Source organism: Cibotium barometz, chromosome 14 (genome assembly GCF_041138505.1).
Source record: "Cibotium barometz isolate CiBa-2024 chromosome 14, ASM4113850v1, whole genome shotgun sequence".
NCBI lineage: Eukaryota > Viridiplantae > Streptophyta > Polypodiopsida > Cyatheales > Cibotiaceae > Cibotium > Cibotium barometz.
Genome location: NC_141059.1, coordinates 37,878,123 through 37,903,771, shown reverse-complemented (window position 1 = coordinate 37,903,771; position 25,649 = coordinate 37,878,123). Strand labels below are relative to the sequence as shown.

The window sequence follows — 25,649 nt, the reverse complement described above, 5'->3', positions numbered from 1 at the left end:
CTTTGTTGTAGATGGAAGTAAGAGTTGATATGCAACCTCCCCAACTCTTCGTATCACTTGATAAGGACCATAATAGCGATGAGCTAGCTTGGTGTTGGTGCTTCCCTTCAAAGACGTATATCTTGACTTTGGTATTCTCAAAAGAACCCAATCTCCCACTTTGAATTCCAATGGTCTTCGATAAACATTGGCATATTGTCTCATTTTCTCTTATGCAACCTTCAAATTACTTTTGCATTGTTGCAACAAAGCTTGCATCCTTTCAGCTTCCTCCTTGGAATTATGGTTAGAAGTCTCATATGTACCCACCAACATAGGCAAATTGACCTTGTAACCATATAAAGCCTCAAAGGGTGACATGCCAATGCTCACATGATATGTTGAGTTGTAAGCAAACTCAGCCAAAGGTAACCAATCATCCCATGTGCTTTGAGTATCATGATAATAGTGGCGTAGATATGTTTCCACCCATTTGTTTACTCTTTCTGTTTGACCATCGGTTTCGTTATGATAGGCGGTGCTTGGAGTAAGCTTGGTTCCCATATATTCAAACAATGTTCTCCAAAAAGTGCTCATGAATTTGACATCGCGATCACTCACAATTTGTGACGGCATACCATGCAACTTGAAAACCCCATCAACAAATTGCTTGGCAACATTTTGGGCTGAATATGTGACCTTGGAAGGAATGAAATGGGCCACTTTGGTCAATCTATCCACCACAACATACAAGCTGTCCCACCCTTTCTTTGTGCGCGGAAGGTTAGTAATGAAATCCATTGATATATGACTGCATTTGCCTCCGGGAATGGGCAATGGCTGAAGCAAACCTCCCGGTTTATGTGTAGGATCCTTGTTCAATTGACATGACCGGCACCCACTTACATAAGCATGAATGCTCTTCCACATCCCCTTCCAAAAGAAACTTTTCCTTATTGCATCAAAGGTTTTGTAGACACCCAAATGACCAGCCATAGGAGTATAATGCATCTCTTCCATGATCTTCTTGATAAATGATGAAGTAGGAACCAAGTAGACTTTTCCTTTGTAGTAGAGGAGACCATTTTTCAGCTCATAATGGGGTAACTCTTCACATACACCTTGCTGTAATTTCTGCACTATTTGTGAGGTTTCTTCATCAAACAAGTACTCTTCTTGTATCTCCATGATCCAATCTTTATGCACCTCAGAAATAGCATACAATGAGCAGGCCCACATACGAGACAAGGAATCGGCAACCACATTTTCTTTGCCCTTTGTGTATGTGATTTCAAAATCATAGTTTTGTAGTGTTGCTACCCACCTTCTTTGCTTAGGAGACAAATTGGGTTGTGTGAGGAAATACTTCAGCACCCTATGATCACTTCTCACATAAAAATGACTCCCATATAAGTAATGGTGCCATTTCTTGATAGCATGGAGTATAGCAATCATCTCTTGCTCATACACATGGAGTTCTCTTTCTTTGTCATTCAGCTTTCTACTTTCATAAGCAATGACTCCATGGTCTTGGTAAAGTACCGCACCAATCCCTCTTCCACTTGCATCCACCCTTATTGTGAAAGGTTTGGTGAAGTCTGGACATACCAAAATAGGTGCTGAGTCAACTATACCGGCGGCTGAAAGTCAACTCTTGATGTTAACCGCTCAATTCTTATCCGATTTGGGTGATCTTTATATTGATGCGAAGCTCTTGACGAGACGAGTAAGAATCCCTAAAAATAGATTTGAAAAAGTCAACAACCTTTGACCAATCAATTGTTCTAGTTGAAAGTCAACTCTTGACTTTGACCGCTCAATACTACTCCGATTTGAGTGATCTTTAGCTTGTTTGAAAGAGGTTTTCGGGTAAATTGAAGGGCTTTTAGGAAAGATTTGAAAAGCTTTTGAAAAACCCTAGAAATTCAAGGATTTGTCCTGGCTGCAAGTAGGCAAATTTTGCAAAAAATTTGCTATAGTCTCCCCTCTTTTTGCACCAAATCTCAATCAAACCAAAGCATCTCAATCAAGTATTAAAATCCTTATGCATTTCACCACTGTAAGCAAATCAAGCCTCAATCATTTTTCCATCTGAGCATGTGACCTTATGGCATCAATTTTGTCCTTTTGCATAAGAAGTCGATGTAGAGGATTTGCTTGTTTGCTCAAGTCGAATGAAGTGGTTGATGAAGCGCGTCGATGCTTGCCGATCTCCCGGCCAAGCACTTCTCACCCCTTCACCAAAGGTGAAGGTTGAGGCCATTTCTTTATCACCAAGTACCTAATCCTCTTCCTTACCGCGTTACCCGGCACTAACGGCAAGGAAGATTCAAGACATTCTCCCCTTGGCCTCTCCTCCAAATGCCAAGGTACCCTTACTTCATTCTAGATTCTAGGAATAAAGTGGGGTACAATCGTGAGTGGAAGGTGGTTACAAGCTCAAATGAATGAGTAGAGTTGACTTACAATTGATTTATAGCATGACTCATGCTCATTCATATCATAATACATGGTTCATAGTGCTTCTTTCATCACATCCACTCATGGCAATGTCAATACATTTCCACATACATCAACAACATCCAAGTGTCACGAAGCGGTGATCTTGGGTCGCGTTCTGGGCGCGAGTTCGCGCTCGGGACTAGAAAATCCAGTACAAAAGTAAAAACAGAGAGCTCTTGCTGAATCCTGCACCTCAAGACCTATAGCTCGTCTCGAAGAGGACGACGAGCCGGTCGTTTTGAGTACTAGAACTCTAAAAACGGAGTTCGTATGAGAGAGTTATGACCAAAAACGTGCAACCGGCAATGGAAAACGGTGTCACCAAAAAGCGGCTTCCAACCCAAAACATTTTATTCAATCCCCCAAATGTGCCAAAAGCTATGCTCACTTATGCCAATATGCAAGGCATAGCATTGAATGGCTATGTGTAGCATTGAAGCATTCATAATGCATAAAGAGCAGCATGAATGGCCATGATTAAAGTCCAATTTTTGAAAATTAGGGTTTTATGTGTAATTAAACCCTAATTCACTCCATAGCTTGAAAGAATGCTTCAAAATTGTAAGGAAGTGATGGAGCAACTCACCAATGTCACCCGGGAAGCCTTAATGCTTGAATTTGTTGAAGGAGATGAAGATTAGGGTCACTTTGGTGAAAAACGTGGGCAGCTTTGGTAGTGATTTTCAGCCACATTGGGAGCCGATTCCATGGCTAGGGTTTGCAAGAAAGCTCCCAAACAGAAAAACATTTTTGATTAACAACTGCTAATCAAGATTAGTGAATTTTTCCCAATTTGGTCCACTCATTCAAAAAAAAAAGGTCCATGTGCTCAGATTTGAACCACAAACTCTACCTTAGACATATCCCCTTCCCCCATGAATCAAATGAAGCAGAAATTTCACGAAATGAGAAGAAGAAAAGAAAAATTAAAAATCATGGATCAAAAGCCATGCTCTGATACCAATGAAAGAAAGTAACAGGGGTGGGTTAGTCCCTCACCAAGGGAGTGACTCATGAAGGAGTCACCACTTAGCATCTCACGGGAGAAGCTCACCATTGATTCTTGGAACAGATAACATTATCATCAATGAGCCATAATCCCATTTACATTGGTATTTATACTCCACCCAAGAGTTCACACCTACTTACTAGTTGTCCATGGCCTTGGGCCCATAATGCTTTCTTACAAAGAAGAAGAAGAAGAAGAAGAAGAAGAAAAAGAAAAAGAGGCAACGACCACATGCTCTCACACCAGTTTTAGTACGACTAATTTTCTTATCATTATTATAGATGTCAACCTCCGCTACCTCTGAACTGGAAGTTGAGGAGACTCCGGCAGTCGCACAAGCTAGTGCAACTGGGTCACCTATAAGCAGGAAGAAGATACCAACATGTGGCCCAAAACTAAGCTATTTGGGACAATATGCACAATTTTTCCATGGATCAATCATTAACAAGGATGTCCATATTACCCATGGGAAGATAGCTCTGCAGTACCATAGCCGAGAGTGTTTGTAGATCTTGGAAGAATCTGAAGTCAAGGACAAGCTAGAGAAAGTAGGCCTAGGACGAATGGCAGAGTGTCTCCCTTGTACCATCAATCCAAAATTGTGTACAGAGTACCTAAAGTCCTATGACAAGGCCACTAAGAGAGAGAATGTTACCAAAGCAGATGGAACCACATATACTCTCAAAGGAATTAATCCGGGAAGCCTTATAGTTACCACCACCGATAAAAATCCACTCACAACTTCGAAAAGATGCCTTTGGATGCAATGCTAAAGAAAAGCTCTTACAATTCCAACAGGACTGAATATGACAATATCAAGGATTAGGTGACAGAGAAATCTTACATAGCCATGTCCCTCATTATTCCGGTAAAACCAGTTGACCACTACAACAACAGGGTTTCCCTTAACAGAATCGCCAAGGTGTATGAAGAAAAGGAAGATGATTGGGCCTAGTACATTCATAGGGAGATGGAAAACTACCTAAAGGCACACCAATCAAAGGTTTGCAATCCTTACTTACTTACCAAGGTGCTAATCATGTAGCATAGCTCCCTATTCTAGATCCAGTGCACGAAGAACAGGAACAACAAGCAACACAGGTAGAACTGCCAGCACTCACCTGTGTAGAGTTGCAAGAAGGGCAAGCATTATTAAAAGACACAAAGGAAATCATGAAGGAGCTCAAGAAGAGTAGAAAAAAGAAGTTACCCAAAACGTGCATCCGGATAAAACCGTTTGAGCAAACTAATATGAAAAACATTGTGAATATGCACATTTACTGGGAGTTCTATTTTGTAAGTGACTCCATTGAAAGATTTAAGTGCTCGGTACGGACCATAGAACTAGTGGTTGAACTTAGGCATAAGATTTGCGGGTAGGGCATTGTTTTGGCACTGACAAGCACTAAATCACCCTCATCAAACTCATCATGATGCCACTTTGTATTGGCATGCTATACATATCTAATTTTTCTCTTTTCCAAGTTCTGTTTGGCCATATGCATCCTCTTCTGCCAATTATGTAAAAAATCATCTGCATCTGCATCTTCGGCATGGACATCTCCTGTTGCAACTAAAGGTGTAATCACATCCTTACCCCGCTGGTAGAGCCAACTCAAAAGGCATGTAACCGGTAGCACTCTGAACTCAGTTGTTGTAGTGGAATTTGAGGATTTCTAAATAGTTTGCCCAATCTTTTTGATCGGCGCGGACATAGCTACGAATGTAATCCTCAATTCCTTGTTGATTCTTTTAGTTTGACCATCTATCTATAGATGATATACTGACGACATAAACAATTGAGTATCAAGTAATTTGAACAATTTCCTCCACATATTACTCATGAATCTATTGTCTCTGTTGAATACAATTGTTGTAGGCAACCCGTGATACTTGAAGACTTGACTGAAATAAAGCTTTTCAGTTTGATATGTTGTGAGAGGTGATTTGGATGGAATGAAGTGTGCTTGTTTTTTGAAAAATAATCAACCACCATAAAAATAGTATTGTACCCATGCGATTTGGGGAGATCCACAATGAAATCCATGATTACAATGTCCCACGACCTGGACAGAACGGGCATGGTTTGCAATAAGCCTGCTGGCTTGCTTTACTCATTGTGCCTTGATGAGTTGATAGGTGGGACAGGTGCGGACATATTCAATGACATCCTCTTGCATGCAAGGCCAAAAGAAGTGCCTTTGAAGTTGCTCTTGAGGGAGCGTTTCTGACCCCCCCTTGCCCAGCCAGTTGCAATCAAGGGTTTCCCAAAGTAGCATGGCTTTCAGCTCGTGGACATCGAGCACATACACTTTTTGGTGGGCATATAACAATCTATTTTTAAAGTCGGACAATCCCACTGCAAATGTACCATTCTGCAAATTTGTTACCATTCTCATGATTTTGCGAATTTGTTGCCATTCTGATGACTACTGCATTCTATTTCTTCTGAGCATCTCGGATTCTGTCTAGTAGTGCACCATTTGCAACGTTAACTACATTGACTTGCAACATTCGGTTTAAGGCGTTAGGCATCAAGTTTTGTTTCCCCGGCTTGAATAATGTCGAGATCAAACTCGGCTATGAAATCTTGCCATCTACCTTGTTTTGGTGATAACTTTGGTTGTGTCTGAAAATACTTTAATGATATATTGTCAATGAAAACCTTGGTGTGTTTATCTTGCACATAATGACACCATTTCCTTAGACAATGAACCATAGCCTACATTTTCTTTTCATGCGTGTTCCAACGGTGTTCCACATCACTAAATTTTCATCATTCATAGGCAACTAGGTGCCCGTCTTGTAATAATACTCCTCCTAGGGCCCCATCCGATGCATATGTATGTATCTCATTCATAGGCAACTAGGTGCCCGTCTTGTAATAATACTCCTCCTAGGGCCCCATCCGATGTATCTGTATGTATCTCATTCATAGGCAACTAGGTGCCCATCTTGTAATAATACTCCTCCTAGGGCCCCATCTGATGCATTTGTATGTATCTCAAACTCTTTGTTGAACTCGAGAAGTTTTAGTACTGGTGTGCAACACATGGCAACTTTCATTTTCTCAAAGGCACTGCTTTCTAAGTCAGTCCACCGGAAAGGTTTGATCCCTTTCGTTATGTTAGTGATGTGGTGCAGCTATTTGCTAACCCAATTCTAGGATTAACAAGAGCTACCGCCATTATCTTACATCAAGGAGTCACGATAGATACACCAAAGGGTCATACATTCAAGATATCAAGCAATAGTGTCCAAAGCTAGAACTTGGATGAGCGCCCATAATGGTGTGACGGAGTATTTATGGCAATTACCGCTTCAAGAGCGTGTGGTAGCAAGTTAGGATGAAGTCCTAAGTGATGTACTTCATGGATATATTAAGAGAGTAGACATTGTAATAGCATTAAGCCTCTTATGAGACTAAAGTTTCCGGTCAGCCACCATAGTTTGAGTGTGAACACTTATGGCCATGTATATAAGTGAATTTCTCTCATAATACAAGATACTCTCCCATTGTGCAATTGAGTCTTACTCTTGCTAATCCCCTTGCTAATCTCTCTCCCTAATGCATTCTAGTGAGTGTGTGTGAGTGAAGTGAGGTGAGAGGAGGGACGAGGGCATGTAGTGCAACGCAGTTGTGTGACAACACTCGTGGGAGATGCGGTGGAATTGCTTCTCAAGGAGTTGTAGAGCTTGGAGACCTGGAGGGTGACGAGCTCGACCATTGGAAAGATCCTCACGACAGTTGTAGTTCACCAGGTAATCTCTTTTTGGATGTGTTTCAAGGAGGGTTAGGGTGAGCTGCCTTAACACTATTTTACTGAAATCCTGGACAAACTTGCGGCAAAATTGTGTGAATCCCACAAACTCGCGAACTTCCCACACAGTCCAGGGTAGACTCCACTTCAGCACTGCTCTATCTTCTTGGGTCCACCTGCACTCCCTTCTGGTTGAAAACAAAACCCAAGAATTCTACTTCTGTCTGCAAACTTGCATTTCCCAGGCTTGGCATATAGCTTATGCTGGCATAGTAACTATAACACCTTGCTCAAATTCTCCTTGTGTTCCTTTAGAGTTTTTTGGAAGTCGTCAATATATATGATCAAGAACTCATCTAGGTATTCCTTAAAGATGTCGTTCATCATAGTGCAAAAATTGGTCGAGGTGTTAGTTAGCCCAAAAGGCAACACCAACCATTTGTAGCACCCGTACCTTGTTCAGAATGCCATTTTCTCACTATCATCCTCAACGATTCTAATCTGATGGTATCCGAATTGCAAGTCAATCCGAGTCGCAAGTCGATCCGAGTAAAGTACTTTGTTTCCACCAGCTGGTATAATAGCTCTTCCATAACTAGAACGGGGTAACAATTCTTAATGGTAATTTTGTTAAGGGCCCTATAGTCAGTGCACAACTTGGCTAATCCGTCCTTCTTTGTCACAAACAACATAGGTGCACCATATGGCGACTTGCTGAACTTGATCATTCCATTCTCAATCAGTTCACTTAGCTATACCTTAAGCTCCTTGAGCTTCGTAGAATCCATCTTATATGGAGCCTTAGCCGAAGGGCTATGCCCCGGCATGAGTTCAATTTTGTGGTCCACCGAGCGTTTAGGTGGTAGCCCTGGTGGTAAAACTTCTCAAGCAACATGTCTTGGAATGCATGCAGAACTTCTTGTATTTCAAGATCACCAATTTTGCATTTCGTCTGTTGGGTATCACTGACTTTCATAACACATAAGTGATTTTGACATCCTTGTTTGGCTACTCTTTTTGCTTGTTTGGCACTACACCACTCTGGCATCTTACCACAACTTATTGTTGCTTCCTGGGCTTTACTATATCCTACTATATGCATAGAAGTGTTCTTGATCCTGCTGTTATGACCCATGCTATTTGAATAATAATCATGGTTATTGTTGCTTCCTGGGCTTTACTATATCCTACTATATGCATAGAAGTGTTCTTGATCCTGCTGTTATGACCCATGTTATTTGAATAATAATCATGGTTATTGTTGCTTCCTGGGCTTTACTATATCCTACTATATGCATAGAAGTGTTCTTGATCCTGCTGTTATGACCCATGTTATTTGAATAATAATCATGGTTATTTAAATTTGTATATATTTTTTATGATGCCTATTTCTCATCATGAACACGTTAGGATTGATTGATGTGATGTCAATTGATTGTTACTACTGACGTGGTTTATGTTTATGAGTTTAGGTGATGAGGTGTGCAAGGGTACCGATTTAGGTATTGCACAGTGCGAGGGCACCGATTTAGGTGTCGCACGGATGGTGGATTGAGTCATGGAGTGTGGACCAATCTCACAATATTTTGTGGCTATATTATGGCATTTGATATTATTTTGACATCAGTGTGATGTGTGTGTGCGCACGCGTCAATTTATTGTATAGTGTGCATACAAGCATTAGTTGATTTATTTTGTAATGTGCATATGTGCACAAGTTAGATTATTGTATTAGAAGAATTGTGCAAACCTTAGAAGGTTTGAGGACAAAGGCTAAAATTGAGGACAAAGGCTAATTAAATGGCAAAGTCCAAATATGGATGTATACTTTATTTTTGGCTTAAAGCCTGCTTTTTGGAATATATAAAAATACCCACGCGAGAAGAAGCCACTCATGTTGGGGGGGGAAGATTGCACCCAGTCTTGTGTTGCCTTGTGTTGATGGTGATGTATTTCTTTCTCTTGCTCTATGTTTTGTTATATGCTTTAATTTTCAATTTAGTTCAAGTAGTTTGATATTTGATATAATTTTTATGAGTCTTTTGATTATTCTCTTCAAGAAAATTAAAGGTCCGATTGCAGTGGTATCAGAGCTTTGGTGTAATTTAATTTTCTTGAAGGCGGTCAAAAGAGGTGAAAGAGACAAAAACAGAGGTGATTTTGGGTGATTTTGGTAATTTTCTTGAATTTTAATTGAATAAGAAGAATACGTTTAGGGATTTTTGTTTATGTATGGATGAAATTAAGCTTGTTTTTGACCATTGGGTAATCAATCTCCATGAATCTATTGCCCAAAGGATAAAACTAGGTGGAAAACCATTAGTGGGTTTCCCAAAACCATGAAACCACCTTCCTCTTCACTAATCCTCTTCCTAATATGTCTGTACGGATTGAAAGAGCAAGCAGAGGAGCATGGAGAGCCATAATCGGAATTGCTAAACCTTCTCTTTGTTCAATTTCTATAATAGAGGGTTGAGGATTATTCAAGAGTCTTTTCAAAAATTACTTTGCTTTTTAATTACTTTTTCCTCCTCTGCTGCGCTGGGTGCAAATTTGAGAGTAATATATATAATTTCCCTCTCTCTCCCTCCTTCGTAACCGGGCGACAGCGGCGGCAGCGGCTCCTCCCTCCTTCCGACAGCCTGCGCATCCTGAAGGGCTGAGGCGTGGCAATTTTTTTTCTCTTCTTTCCATCTCGTCGGCGGCCAGCGCTGAGAATTGAGGAATTTTCAAACCTCAAATTAGTTAATAAACTTTGATTATTACAAAGCTTATATTAGCTAAAAGCTTTATAAGCTTCAAATATTTAATTTTTATTTCTATATTAGATGTTGTGAATTTTTTTTTAGTGGACTGTTTCCTTTTTAAGCTCCAGCGTTGGGCATCGACCAGATTACAAGCTTTAATAGTAAAGCTTTCATAAGCTTTTTAATGAGCTTAATAAGCCTAATATTAAAATCTTTATGAGATAAAACTTTGATATAAGCTTAGTTTTTTTTTTAAAAGAGACCATATCTATAAATATACCACCTCTTCTCTAAATTTAGGTTAGCTGAGTTGACAGTTTCAGGCCGAGAAATGCTTGAAAAAGCTTTTATAATAAAGCTTTGTTAAGTTTTTCAAATAAGCTTAAAGCTTTACAAATGAAATTAGTAAAATGTTTTACAAAAAGAAAATATATTTTTTGACTATTCCCATCATATTTTATCGAAAAGGATCTCATGTGTATATAGTTAGTTTGGATTTCTTCTACAGATTTTTAGAATTTACCTCGAGAAATTTTGAGACTTTAGTCAAATTCTTGTGAGTAATTTTGTTTTCTAAATTCTCATGAAGTCCAAATAATATAAACAGCTTGTTAGTGAAGATATCATTAAAATGTTTCTTTAACCTACAGCTAGTTTTCTAATTTTAAAGAGTATGGATTATTTCTTGAAAATTTATACATTTGTGTATTGAGCTAACTTGACAGGACTCACATCTAGCTTGACATTCCATATGAGATAAGAAACCCTATCCTTTCTCTTGTTTTAAATTTTTCCTATTCTTTTAATTGTCAAGAAATGGGTGAATATCCGCACCATCGTACTATTCAGGAACAGCTTGACACCGAAGAGGTTAACGCACTCAACACATCAACCAAAGGTGGAGGTATGTGTTAAAAATTATTTATTGTACACAATTTCTTGTTTGCTTTTGTATCTGTTTTCTGAATATTCTTTGTTTCTAGACCTAGTTTGAAAACTTTAGCTCCTTAAAAGAATTTTAGATACAGTGACCTAACTAGAAAGATCAAGACAAGATTAGTAAAAGTTATCTTCAAGATCTAGTTGTAAAAATTCAAGTAAAAATAATTGCTAGACATTTCATAGAAGATTAAAACCAATTTGAAGATTCAAGAACCAATCAAGTTTCTCCAGTCTTTGATTCAAGTTATCAATTGCTTAACCATCGAATTTAGTGATGATGAGAAAAGTAAAGAAATAGCTCTCAAGTGACTAGAAACCAAGCTTAAGTTGTATGCCAATCACAATTACGAAGTTTATAACAATTCAAGTAAAGCTTTATCTAAATTTTCAAGTATTCTAGTTTAAGATCTATCTGAGTACAAGATTCTTTCAAGTATTCTAGTTTAAGATCTATCTGAGTACAAGATTCTTTCAAGTAAAGTTTTATCTAAATTTTCAAGTATTCTAGTTTAAGATCTATCCGAGTACAAGATTCTTTCAAGTAAAGCTTTATCTAAATTTTCAAGTATTCTAGTTTAAGATCTATCTGAGTACAAGATTCTTTCAAGTAAAGTTTTATCTAAATTTTCAAGTATTCTAGTTTAAGATCTATCCGAGTACAAGATTCTTTCAAGTAAAGATTTGTCTAAATTTTCAAGTGTTCCAATTTAAAGATCTATCCAAGTACAAGATTCTTTCTAGACCAAGGATTGCTCTAAGTCAAAGATGTATTCAACCACAAGATTTAAACCCCTTAAGAACAAGATTTATTCAAGAATTGTAATTATGATTGATTAAAGACTAATCTCTCAATTTTCATCAATTCAAGTATTTTTAATCTAAGCCAAGATTCATTACTAGTACATCAAGTTCTTAGGATGCAAAATATCTCTCTTTCTTCAAGTTCTGATTTCAAGTTTAAGAGTAAGCTTAAGATCAAGATCTCCTTTAGATTTCATTGTTTACAAGTAAGATTCACAAATTCAAGAATTATAGACCTATTCAAAGATTATAATTTTTAAATTTAGTTAGACAATTACAAGAAAGATTAAGATCGAAAACAAATCTTGAGAATTCATCAAGATGAAGATCAAGAACAAATCCCCAGAATTCATCAAGTTATTGACAGTAATATAAGTGATTATTTTTCAATCTTAAATTGATAAGAATTTCCATCTCGACCTAATTTATTTTTGGAATAAGACTTGTAGAATAATTTTGAGGATAGAGAAAAGTTATATCGGAATGAAAGTTTCAGAGGGAATTAGCTACTCCGTCTCAAACTTCTATTCTTAAGGTAGTGTCATGTGGAATTAATCTATGGTATGGGACATTAGATTGGTTTTACATACCTACCCCAGACGTATCTATGTCTTCTATCTTTTACCAACGACGAGTATTTATATGTGGAAGGTACCTCTGTGGTATGGGGCACTTAGATCCCTTTTACATGCGTTCATTTGTTTGGTTTTATTTTCAGAAATTGTTTGATGTGATGATCTTGTCCTCCACTTGTACCATGAAGCCATCCACTCATTGATTACGCAACTGAGGACAGTTGATTCCCAACAGGGAGGGCTGTTATGACCCATGTTATTTGAATAATAATCATGGTCATTTAAATTTGTATATATTTTTTATGATGCCTATTTCTCATCATGAACACGTTAGGATTGATTGATGTGATGTCAATTGATTGTTACTATTGACGTGGTTTATGTTTATGAGTTTAGGTGATGAGGTGTGCAAGGGTACCGATTTAGGTGTTGCATAGTGCGAGGGTACCGATTTAGGTGTCGCACGGATGGTGGATTGAGTCATGGAGTGTGGACCAATCTCATAATATTTTGTGGCTATATTATGGCATTTGATATTATTTTGACATCAGTGTGATGTGTGTGTGCGCACGCGTCAATTTATTGTACAGTGTGCGTACGAGCATTAGTTGATTTATTTTGTAATGTGCATATGTGCACAAGTTAGATTATTGTATTAGAAGAATTGTGCAAACCTTAGAAGGTTTGAGGACAAAGGCTAAAATTGAGGACAAAGGCTAATTAAATGGCAAAGTCCAAATATGGATGTATACTTTATTTTTGGCTTAAAGCCTGCTTTTTGGAATATATAAAAATACCCACGCGAGAAGAAGCCACTCACGTTGGGGGGGAAAGATTGCACCCAGTCTTGTGTTGCCTTGTGTTGATGGTGATGTATTTCTTTCTCTTGCTCTATGTTTTGTTATATGCTTTAATTTTCAATTTATTTCAAGTAGTAGTTTGATATTTGATATAATTTTTATGAGTCTTTTGATTATTCTCTTCAAGAAAATTAAAGGTCCGGTTGCACCTGCTCCCACTATTGCTCATGCTAGATCAAATATTTGGAGGAGAGAGACTCACAAAATACAAGAAAAGATCTTGCTTATTAAGTTGCTCAAAATACAACTAAGCTTCATGCTCATAAAATGCCTTCTAGCTCCACCTTTAAATAGGTGAGCTAGTGGACCATAAGTCCATTCACACACACACCCTTCTTCTCTCTTTTTACATAACCTTAGTCTCTTAATACCCCCCCTCAATACCAACTATGAAAAAAATTGGAATATGTGGTATTGGACATAGGATGCCTTTATAACATTAGGCGTACAAGGTTAGAAATATAGGCGTGGTTACATTGAGATTTAAAACAATTTCTCAATGGATTTAGAGGCTGATACAAAGTTAGCCTCTAACTCTTTGTTAGGACATTTGGAAGTGATATGTCCCGTTTGTTTACACTTGTTACATTTTATTTTGTTGGGATATTTGATCCAACAATTATTTGCCAAATGAACCACCTTTTTGCAATGGACACATCTTACTTTGATCACTTTGATGTGACAAAGCTTGTTCGATATTCAATAAAGTTATTGATCACTTGATGATGTGACAAAGCTTGTTTGATATTCAATAAAGTTGTTGTATTTGAAGATTTAGCTCCTCCCTTTGGTCTCTTTTCTTCATCAAGACAAGATTGAATGACTTCTTCAAGGGTAGGATTAGGTATGTTCTTCAGGGTGGTGACTGCTTTCCACTGCATCATCTTCATCCATTCTCGCATTCACTGATGCAAGTTGAGCTATAAGGCTCTTCAAGTGAGAGATGAAGGCTCCAGTGTTGTCTCCCTCTTTGAGTTTCAAGCTGAAAAATTCAATTTTAAGTGAGATCTTGAAATTCTTACCACGAGCTCCATAGAGCTTGTCAAGCTCATCCCATTTCTCCTTTGCAGTGGGAAGCTAGTCCACATGGTGAGTGAGAGCCTCATCAAGATGATGGCTTGTGCCCTCTCATCATCTTCAATATCTTCAGCCTTAGTTCGATCAATAACCTTAGTGCCAGAGATGAATGGCCAAAAACCTTTAGACATCATCTTATATGGGTGTTGTTCTTTGACATTGGGTATTGAAGGAGATTATAAGAGAGTAATGTGCTGATTTATGAAGATAAAAAACTAAAATTTTGTGATGTTTTGGCTTAAGTAGAAAGAGAAAGGCTTATGAGAGTGCAACAATCCTTAATCAGGCCAAGGATGTTGCATAAAAAAGGAGATTAAGATGGTGAAGTTTATGGTTTAGCACTTAGGGTTTGTGTCCAACCATTAATTTTGATGGAGATTAGCTTTATTAGTGTCAAAGAATACTTTGTTCGGTGATTAAGATCACCATTAGTGTTTAGCAATACTATTAGTGCTTAAGAGCACTTTTTTAGCATCTAATGACACTTGCATTGGTGATTAGATTCACCATTAGTGTTTAAGAATACTCTTAGTGTTTAGAGACACTTTAGAATGGCTCCCCTTTGCTGGATTAGTAGCCTCATTATAGTGTTAGTCAACACTATTAGTGCTTATAAGCACACTTTAAGAAGCTTTATGCACTTGAAGATGTTGATGAAGCTTGATAACAATGAGGCTTATGAACACCTCATGGTGTATACCCACAACATCAGAGAATCTGGAGCAAAACACTTCAAGAAGCACTTAAGAGATTTGAAGCTAAGAGGAGAGGATTAGTGCAAAAAAGACACTTGATTTTGAAGCTTTAATCGAAGCTTCAATGGCTACCAAGTGAGCAACCTGGTTTTTTGACTGTAGCGCACGGGTGGAGCAACCATTAGGGTTGAAATCTTGACTGTAAACCCTTGAGACTTAGGGCTTCAAAAGCCCTAAGCTTGTGTGGCTTGAGGTTACCCACAACCTGCGCATTATTGTACGACAGATTGCTCTTCTGAAATCGTACGCTGGCCTGCTCAGTGTGCAATGACGCGGCTGAGGGCAGTGTAATCCAGCAATTAGCTGTATGATTCTGAGCGCCCAGACCTCCTATACACTTCCCTAGATGAGAGCTCGCCGAGTTCTTGCCTCCATGAGATGCTAGAGCTCCTCCACTGGCAGGGCAAGAGGTTCAGCTCCACAAAAAAAGGGAATAAAATTGACCTATTCTACACCACAAAAATGACCTAATCTTGCCAAGTTCTAGATACCATGTTAGAATTTTGTGGTGCTCATGCTAGATCAAATATGTGGAGGAGAGAGACTCACAAAATACAAGAAAAGATCTTGCTTATTAAGTTGCTCAAATACAACTAAGCTTCATGCTCATAAAATGCCTTCTAGCTCTACCTTTAAATAGGTGAGCTAGTGAACCAAAGTCCATTTACACACACACCCTTCTCCTCCCCTTTTACATAACCTTAGTCTCTTAATATGGCTTACCTCCCACTTGATGTTGAATGCATGGCATGTTGACTCCTGCCCCTTGCATATCCAGTATCATTATATTCACACCTTTTCCCATAAAGGCAATGATATATTTGTCTACCCAAGTGAGTTCCACAATCACCTCAAAATCATCCATGGGCACGAATATAAAATCCAATTGGGCTTTCCATGTGCCTGCTTGCACCAATACATTATAAGCCATCTTCACGTTGTTGTCTTGCCCTTGTGCAAAAGACACTAAAAGCTTGTTGGAGTCACACACCCTCACTCCCAACTTCTTAGCACAGTTTAAGGTGATGAAGTTGTCGATGGCTCTCGTCTCCAACATAATGTTTTGTTCATGTTCGTTTACCCTCGCCTTAAAGTAAACATTTTGCATTGCTGATAGCTGCACCGCCATACACTTTGGTACTGCTTGCACGGCCCCTACTCTCAGTGGGATATCTCCCCGCCGAGATGATGTTTCTGCATCCTTAATTTTGGTGATCCTTAATAGATCTATCTACGCGAAGGGGCAATTAGCCAAAGTTGCCCACTCCAAGATGATAATTATGTAGGTTCAAGGGACGACTACAGAGAGGAGAATCATTCTCGGAGCAAATTTTTCTAAGCAAAGGGAAAAGCCGAGCGAAACCTACCAAACAACCTCCAAAAAGAAGAAAATAGTTACATTTTCTAAACATGCATATGCAAGTATAACACTATAGTTAAAATACAAATTAGAGCATTTAATCGAACAAATGACAAGCCACCATCACCTAGAAAAAAAACATGTATATTCCAAGGGTACAAGCATGCCTTTAATATTGAGCTCACCATAAGAAACTTCACCACAACCCAATAAAAGCATTCTTAAAGCCACATGCGGCCCACACTCGCTTCTAGCTTTTCACGAGGTGGGGCTTCACCTTGGAAACAGGGCTTCCACACCCCATTTTACGAGGTGGGACTTATCCTTGGGGGGTTTGTTTCTAACTTTTTTTCTCCTCGTGCTATGGTCCACACCCGCTTCCACCACTTTTGCTATAGATGGGGCGGGCTTTGACGGGCTCTTTTTGCTTTGTGAGGATGATGAGTTTCACTTCTTTTTGCCTGACAAATCTGAAAAGTTGGTTAGGAACGACACATTACACCATAAACTTGGACACATTATACCCTAAACATGGATACATTGCATTCACTAAACATGGACCATCTCTTATGTGCCACGCACCACCACCCTCCTCACTATGTGGTGACACTTGGCTTTTAATGAAGCCAACAGATGGGATCCAAGGCCAAGACACTAGACATATGAGTAAACTTGGACATATAAGTAAGCTTTAAACTAGACAGAGTACCAAACTTGGACACTGGATAGATAGGTGTGTCAACTTGGAAATGTGTGTGGAGGAAGATCGACAAGTGAAGATGGAGATGTTGAGGGGCGGGCGCGGGGGGGGGCTGTATTGTAGATGCACACTTGGACACACACACCGACACGCATGCACCCTTCAAAGTTAGATGCTTTTGACGTAGAATAGACAAATGGGCCTTACCATTTGGACCTTTGGGTCGTAGCCACAGGCATGAGCGGGGGCATGGTCTCCTTCTTCTTCTTGGTGGGTAGTACTTCGTTCGATGTTGCCATTGCCGTCTCCATCTGCAAACCATCTGCAATTTGGTCACTCCTTGATTCATTCTCCTTCTTTACCAGGGTGTGCTTCGACAGTGATGCAAGGGGACTACTGTTTTTTTTTTGCTTGCTTAAGGTCTTCTTTGGCAGCAGCTACTCCCCATTGAGACCCTAGCGAGACCCACCATGACAAGAGCGCCTTCTTGTCTCAACCATTGCAGGCGACGCCTAAAACCCTAAACCGTCTGTGCGACATCTTGTAAACCCTAAATGGCCCCCTATAAGCCCAACCCCTCCTCTCAACTCTTGTGTTCTCTCTCTCTCGCATCCCATTCTCCCTTCTGGCTATGTGACTCGCGTAGCAGCATGCCCAACGCCATGTCGTCTCTTAGTCGGGGGCCCGTCTTTCTCATCCTCGCAACATGTAGAACCCCCATGCGCTATGCAAGCCCTCTGCAATCACACCCTTCCCTAAAACTTCAAATGCCTCTCGTGCACTCCAGTTATGATGTCCACGTGTGATCCACATGCCCCACCACGTCAGCACATGGAAACTCACCGAGTTGGCCTCCACGTAAGTCTCAATGCATCGCCACATCTACGAGTGGCGGTCCAACTGGCTCCACGTAGGTCTCAATGCATCGCCTGTATCTGCGACACGGGCGGCAGTCCATCTGGTGTCTATGTGTGACCCACATGCCTCGCCACGCCAACGTACGACAATTGACCAACGTGGATCCACGTCGGTCTCCAAGCACCACCACATCAGTGTACCTCCCGCCACATCACCTCGTTCTCGCCCTAGTTTACTCGTATGGCCGAGTTTACTTTTTTCGAATGGATGGGAAGAGAATAAGGGCATACAACGAGTGAAAAAAGATATTCAATTAATTAATTGAGGGAACTTAATTATATAATTTGTTAAGGTTTGACCTTAGGTTTGACCTTAGGATTAAACTTTACGTAATTAAATTTTTTAATTTTTTAATTATTGCATTTTTTATTTTTTTCCAGCGGTTGCAACTGCTCAAATAGTTTCCCAATGAGATCTTCGGAGAAGGTTATTGCGCCCGCCTTAAATCGTGTAGAGAGAACGCATGGGGGGAAGAGAGAGAGAGAGGGGGGGGGAGAGGAGGGGGGAGCACGGTAGGGGTGTTGGGGGCTGCTATAGCAACCGTAGAGAGAAGGGAGGGAGGTGCCTGTAGAGAAAGGGGAGGAGGAAGGAGGGAGGGCCTGCAGCGTAGAGTGAGAGGCGAAGAAGGGGAGGAAGAGGAGGAGGGGCTAATAGAGGAGAAGGAGAGTGGAGGTGGAGGAGGAGAGGAGACTGGGGTGGAAAAAATGCTTCCATGGGATTTTTCTTTGGATTTTTTTAAAAATATATATGGACCAGAATCATTGAAAGCTCCGCATATTGAAGAGAGATTAATTTACAGAAGCAGCAAAGCGAGTAGGGCTAGAATCTGCAGCAAAGAGAATAGGATTAAAAAAAGAAAAGGATCAACACGTGAATAGACCCCGTGCCTCGCTCCTCCGCCCTAGATCCCATCTCTTAGCTTCATTCGAAGCTGCGTGGCACATTAGTGAGGAGGGGGTGCTACCGCATACGTGCTGTGGATGAAAGATGAAGGTGGCAGTGGAGCACAAGGCGATGGTGGTGGGGGCAGGGGACGCGGTGTGGTGGACAGCTGGAGCTTGTGCAAGTGCGGAGACAAAAAATATATATATATATATATATAGAGAGAGAGAGAGAGAGAGAGAGAGAGAGAGAGAGAGAAAGAGAGAGAGAGAGAGAAGTTTAACTTTTGATTTTTAGTTTATGAGACACTGAAAGAGAGAAAATATAGAAATAGAGAATGATGTTTTTGTTTGTTTGTTTTTTTAAAATTGTTTGTTTTTTGTTTTTTAGTTTAATATGTATGTGTGTGGGAGAGAGAGAATGACGTTTTTGTTTGTTTGTTTTTTTTAAATTATTTGTCTTTTGTTTTTTGGTTTAATATATGTATGTGTGTGGGGGAGAGAGAATATAATAATAACAATACAAAATGGAGGGAGAGAGGAGAGACGAGACGAGACCGCTTAACGTTGACTTTTTTGATCTAAAGAGACCAATTGTCACGGAGAGACTTGAACTCAGGTGGGTTCATGTCATCCCAAGGGCAATTACACTAACCAATTACACTAGAGAGAAATAAAAGAGAGCAAAAGAGGATGAAGAGAAAGATTGGAAGGAAATTAAAAAATGAGAAAAATAATGGGAAAGAGTAAAGGAAAAAAGTGGGGTTACTTAAAATATCTCAGCCATCGTGGTGATGGAGGGTAGGAGTTGTCGTACGACTTGACAGACTAGGTCGAGGTGACTAGATTGAGGTGATAATCAAGTTCAATAAGGGTTAATAAGTAAGGCTTGAGCAAGCTAATAAAAGCAATTAAAGCCTAAAGGAGCAATTTTCAAAGGTTGAAGGATCATCACAATGGATGGTTTCTTAGCGTGGAGGGGCAGATGCATAGTGTGAAGCGGCCCAATTTTCAAAGGTTGAAGGATCGTGACAATGGATGGTTTCTTGGTGTGGAGGTGCAGATGCATGGTGTGAAGCGGCCCATTCCAGGGGGTCAACACCACACCAGCGTGTACACTGTAGGGGCGGTCCACATGCAAACAGTGTTTGGTGGCCCAAGGTGGCAGCAAATGCAAGGTGCGCTGACGTGGCTGCAAGGTGCGCTGACCACCGCCCTGACCACCGCCCATTTCCTTGCCGGTGCAAGAACTTTTTTTTAAAGAAAGATCATGAACCTTGAGGCTTGGGACAATATTTCTTAGGCCGTGGATCCTAACACTAAGCATAATTTAACTAAAGAAGCCAAAAAAAAAAGCACTATTAAACCATAACACATTGGTGTGCTAAAGTGAAAAGAGTAATGGATGGACAATTTTAAAGCTTCAATTCTTGATATACATTTTCTACGAATTATTTTGATCATCAAAGGATCTAGTTTGTCTGTTCATCAAAGAAGTTTAACCATGTTATCACAATCAACTTGAGCATCATCATCAATATCCTCAATCATACCAGTCATTAATGGATTGGATGTCTGGTAGGAAGGAGGTAATATTAACCTGGTCAATTCTTTGATCGAGTTAGTGCAAGTCAAAGGTCAACAAGGAAGCTGATGACAATGGTGACATGGATAGAAAAGGTGTAGTCACAAGATTAATGTGTGTAAGATGTAAATCTTTGCTCTCTCTCTCTCTCTCTCTCTCTCTCTCTCTCTCTCTCTCTCTCTCTCTCTCTCTCTGGGGTGGCTTTTACTCTATTTCTTTAATCCTCATATTATTATATAATTTAAAAAAGCCTTAATAAATATGTCCTTTTATATTTTTACTAAAGAAACAAATGCACCTTAATAAGGTGTGCCTCTTATTTCATATAAGAAATATTTGTATAAAGGTGGAGGGTTGTATTAAACATACTCATCAAACCTATCATACCAAATAATTGTATATTTGAAATACTCACTAAGCTTTATTTATAAAAGTAGTTTTTTTTTCTTGATGAAACGTTTGTGAGCCTTTCTCCTAGCATGAGAATAATTTTATTACATTTGTTAGAAAAAAAACCTAAGCTCTATTAAATATGGAATATCTAAGATCAACCCCTTGACTCTCTTTTATTTGTTTATCGTTTTTTTTCTCATCACCTATAAATAAAGTCCACATTATGGTTCAACACCATTGAATCATGAGAAGATGGAAGAACCAAAGATGTGGGAGTTTACAAGAAAAATCATCCTCTTTAGATTATATTTGGAAAGTAGTTATAAACTCTTGATAGATTTATGATAGTTGTTGATGTGATACATGCTTCTCATGTACATCATGAAGTAAACTTATGATATGTTTCAAGTGAAGTGTTGACATGATCTTTGCTTTTTATAACAAAAGTGAGCAAGATGAAGTGTTGGATAAGTTTTCCAAAAATTCTTGTATTCACAAATTTTGAGTAGTGGTAATGAAGTGAATGAATGACTAAACAAAGGCTTGCTATATGAAAGTAAAAGCAATCTCACTAGTTCCTCCATGATTTTCTGGTGAAGAAGCCCCAGAATCCAAAAATCCCTCTTCCATTATCAATTCTGAAGTTGATGAATCTTGTTTAGAATTGGCCTCTAGTGGCTCTTTGAGTGACACACTAGAGGGATCCAAGGGTATGATGCTTTCAGAGCAAGTTGTAGCCCTACCTAACTTTTCTTGCTCTTCAATGATATTTTGCAAGTATCTTCCTTGTGCCTCAATTCGCAATTGTAATTGGCGTTGCACCTAGTGTATCAACCAACTTCAAAGTTAAACTTTATTAAAGGAACATTACTTTATCAAAATAATCCTTCTTTTACACTATAACACAAAGGCTCCTAATATGTGTATAATTTAAACTTCTCTTTAATTGATTAGATATAACACCATATGGGCACCGAAGTTCTCCTTTATCAACTTATAATTATATCATGGTGGGAGAGTTCTTGGTTAACTTTCTATGTGTGTGCGTGTGCATGTGCGTGTGCGTGTGCGTGTGTGTGTGTGCGTGTGTGTGTGTGTGTGTGTGTGAGAGAGAGAGAGAGAGAGAGAGAGAACCAAAGTATAATACCATATGAGCACCAAAGTTCTTCTTTGTCACCTCATATCATACCATGTGAACACCAAAGCTATTCTTGGGTAACTTTCTATGTGTGTGTGTGTGAGAGAGAGAGAGAGTGTGTGTGTGTGTGTTTGTGTGTGAGAGAGTAATTGTGTTTGTGTGTGAGAGAGTAATGGTGCCCCCAAGGATAAAATGTTTGCCAAGAAAGGATTTTTGAGGACCTTAGTTAGAAAAATGAAGATATGGACACACCTCAAGTTGTTCTTGTAGTCGCTTTTGAACTTCCACATGCACACGCAAGGTTTCTGTCAAACGGATGCCTCTGTGTACAAAGCAACATTACAGAATCATTTAATAAGACCCATATTATATAAAAGATAAATCATATACATTTGCATTGACATACGGTATGTCGTTTGTATTTTCCTTCACGTTGGAAATATTCTTCTTAATACCTGTGTTGATATATAAGCAAAAATTAATGCGTTGAAAAAAAAAGATAAATAAAAGTAGAGCTCAACATGGGACGCAAATCTCTTTAATTAAAAACTTCTTAAAGTGTTTCACTTACCCTGTGTTTGTGGCATCTCAGGAATGTACTTGGCAAGTCGGTATTTCTACAATAGAGATGCCAATAACACACTCACATAATAATAAAAATGGAAGACTTGTAAAATAATGAGCATAAATATTCAAAGAGCTTTTTTTGGGGGGGGGGAATACATGGTATATATAACTTTATTACTTTGAGCGAATGACTTTTAATAAGTACCTGTAAATGACTTTTAATAAGTACCTGTAAATGACTTTTGATATGATAAATGGTTAGGCCTTGTACACCCATCATTTTCAAGACCCCCTTGGGTGTGGCTCCTAAAAAGAGAGAAAAAAAAAGTAAAGAAATGTGGCTCCTAAAAGGGAAAAAAAAGAAGGAAAGAAATCACATGCTCCAAAGAAGTCCAATCACACATTTCTTTAGCATAGACATAGTTTTCTTGTTTTACTATTTCACAACTCACCCACATGCTTGAGCAGCAGAGTGTCTGGGAAACTTACTTTTTAGGAAACATAGCTGAAAAATTGAAGAAAATAGCCATCTATTCTGAAAAGTTTACACTATTATTGCATTTTCTACAACCAGCTCAATTCCTTTCTCTCAATCAACTATTTTGGATTTCCAACCACGGTTTTTCAAGGTGAAGCAACTATTTCCTGAACATTGTTGAGAAGGTCTTAACACTAGGAGTGTATGGAACGAGACCTTTTTTAAAACACATAGGCATTTCCTCCTATTAGCATTCTAAGAGTTGGGTGGCCATTTTGTTGTTCTTTCTAGACTCGTTTCTTTCCAAGTCACAATGTTCAAAGGTGAAATTGGGAAATCCATTGATAATAATTTTCATTGCAAACTACAATAAGGATGGTGAATTTGAGGCACCCCTCTCCTGTGTACAAAAGGCTTAGTGTAGCATAAAAGGCTATATAGAAGGTTTGATGTTGCATAGTAAGTCAAACACTTCATTTAAATTGAACAATTTTAACCTAACACAAAATCACATAAAAGGCACAATTTAATGTAAGGAGTGTATAAAAAAAAGGCATAAATGTGATGAAAGGAGCCAATAAAAGAAAGGCACACATTTTTGTAGGTAGGGTAAACACGTTTAACATAATTGTGATGATTTAAAATATGTGCCTTGTCGCACTTCAAATCATCACATTCACATTAGGCCTTTTAAATGCCAGGGTGCAACTTAAGTACCTAGCATCATGATTATGTTTTAACATGATTGAGCCATTCAATGAATGGGTTCTAGTGTGAGGTGGGAATACTATCCAAGGCCCCATGGTGCCTTGGGGGTATGCTAGCCCGTGCCAAGAAATATGCATCTATATGGGGATGAGGTGCAAGGGAGCGGCGTAGCCACGGAACCTCACTCGCAACGTGGAAGGCCTAACATGCACCGGGCACCCGGTGTGTGAGTCTTCTACGTGTGCCTAACATAGGTCCGTGCTACGCTGCTCCCTTGTACCTCATCCCCTTATATATTTCTTGGCACGGGCTAGCATACCCCCAAGGCACTATGGGGGCTTGGATAGTATTCCCACACACTATCTCAGAGAGGATCGATTTGGGAACCACCTAGAAAGGACTAACTTGACCCAAAGAAAAGTTGAGCATAGAAATATGTAAGATGTAACAATGAGAAGCTCTGTGGTACTAATCTCAGAAAAAAAAAGAAGAAGAAGAAGAAGAAGAGGGGGGATCTCACCAAAAGAAAAAGATTAAACATGCAAAAAAGCGCAAATTTTTAATAAGCATTGCTCAAGGAGGGAAGGGTGGCTCACTTTCAGGCCCCCCAAGTTGCGTGACTGCATTCACGAATTGCTCATGTAACTCAGAACTCCAACGAAGCCTTTGCTTGGCTGAATTAGCAGCTCCCCCTTTGGACATGCAGGGAGTGGCCATAGCTGGTGGGCGACCTTCTGATTCAATTGAGCTATTACAAGGAGGCAAAAACATCACTTGCCTGTGTCCATCCAATCGGAGCTTATTATGTTGCAAAAAAACAAATGAACTTAGTCAAATCAGATGATTAAGAAACTTGCTTAATGGGGCTCACAAATCCAACAGGAAGAGACCCCTTTTAAGCAATCAGAAAGGCCAAATTATGGATCAAAGGCAGCCCTAAAAGCAGTGGATCAAGGGCAACCCACCTGAGGAGGCAACAAAAAAGCAGCGCCCAAAAGCAGCCAGCAGGTGGATCAAAAGCAACCAAAGCTGTTGAGATGTTGAGGCCCAATTCAGAAGAAGAGCAAAGACAGACACAGAGAGAGAGAGAGAGAGAGAGAGAGAGCAAAGAAATGGGCAGGTGAGAATGAGGGATGAAAATTCCCAAGCAGCAATGCTGAGTGTATGCGAGAGAAGACCCGTAATAGGCCGTTGCTCACCGGATCTTAGGCCCGCACACCGGACCTCAGGTAGCGCATGGAATGGCTACGTCCCGGTCGTGCCGGTGATCTATTCCAATTATATGCTTTGGACAAAAATCCCACCATCAAAATGAAGGACATCCCGTCCTAGCATTTTGGGTGCTTTTTCAAACTAAATAAGAGCATCTTCCCAACATGGGCCCTTCATCACATTGTCATGCTCTCCCGGCCTTGATTCTTATTCGCCCAATTAAAAAAGTGCTCTACACCTCGCCCAATCATGCCTTTTTTAATAATATTTGTTTTTTTTCCCTTTCATATTTTGGGCCCCAACGTCCACCTCTCTTATTGCAACTATGCACATTCCTACCTCCCATGTTGCTCTTTCTAACTTCAAACATACTCATCATCATCATATACCCCATGGGCCATGCACATAAAAAACATAAGCTTCGGCATCTTTCGGTTCGACAAGGCATCACACCCCACCCACCTCTTTAGCTCAGTATCTCACACACCACTAACATCCCATCAATGTGCCACTCATAGCATATGCATGAATGAGCATCAATGCTATATATTCAAAAGAGGATGTATCTAGAACGTCATAATCTACGAGTTTGCTAGGTTGGATATATACTCCTTCCCCTGCCAACAAACAACTTGAAAAAACCCGTTGAAAAAGCTCAGGAAATATCAGAGATTGTCAGAGACTCAAATTTTTTATAGAAA

General features: G+C 39.5%; 1 protein-coding gene and 1 long non-coding RNA gene across 6 annotated transcripts; both read right to left on the bottom strand.

The window, feature by feature from the left end:
* Positions 1-16,599: 16,599 nt before the first annotated feature.
* Positions 16,600-17,780, bottom strand: LOC147631990 (uncharacterized). The gene is made up of 2 exons (XR_015267272.1): positions 17,276-17,780; positions 16,600-16,829 (listed from the first exon to the last, which is right to left on the bottom strand). It is a non-coding gene; the product is annotated as an uncharacterized LOC147631990 (long non-coding RNA).
* A 3,385-nt stretch (positions 17,781-21,165) lies between these two features.
* On the bottom strand, positions 21,166-24,941 carry LOC147631989 (myb family transcription factor PHL7-like). Of its 5 annotated transcripts, none has more exons than XM_086808535.1 (7): positions 24,702-24,941; positions 24,333-24,467; positions 22,780-22,856; positions 22,555-22,600; positions 22,390-22,438; positions 22,236-22,305; positions 21,166-21,667 (listed from the first exon to the last, which is right to left on the bottom strand). In XM_086808535.1, exons 2-7 carry the CDS (start codon positions 24,451-24,453, stop codon positions 21,392-21,394), a joined length of 639 nt encoding a protein of 212 aa, XP_086664661.1. In that variant the 5' UTR covers positions 24,454-24,467; positions 24,702-24,941; the 3' UTR covers positions 21,166-21,391. The 5 variants fall into 5 exon arrangements, with proteins under 5 accessions (XP_086664661.1, XP_086664660.1, XP_086664659.1 ...); XM_086808534.1 differs by having other exon boundaries at positions 24,333-24,484; positions 24,702-24,940; XM_086808533.1 differs by having other exon boundaries at positions 24,333-24,534; positions 24,702-24,938.
* Positions 24,942-25,649: the final 708 nt, after the last annotated feature.

Excerpts from the sequence above, each read along its gene's own strand:
- LOC147631989 (XM_086808533.1), bottom strand. The coding sequence starts at position 24,507 with ATGTTTTTGCCTCCTTGTAATAGCTCAATTGAATCAGAAGGTCGCCCA. Across the intron at positions 22,857-24,332 it reads GCAACTTGGGGGGCCTGAAA|GAGCCACACCCAAGGGGGTC; the intron begins GTGAGCCACCCT and ends CTCTCTTTTTAG. Across the intron at positions 22,306-22,389 it reads GAAAATACAAACGACATACC|AGGCATCCGTTTGACAGAAA; the intron begins GTATGTCAATGC and ends CTTTGTACACAG.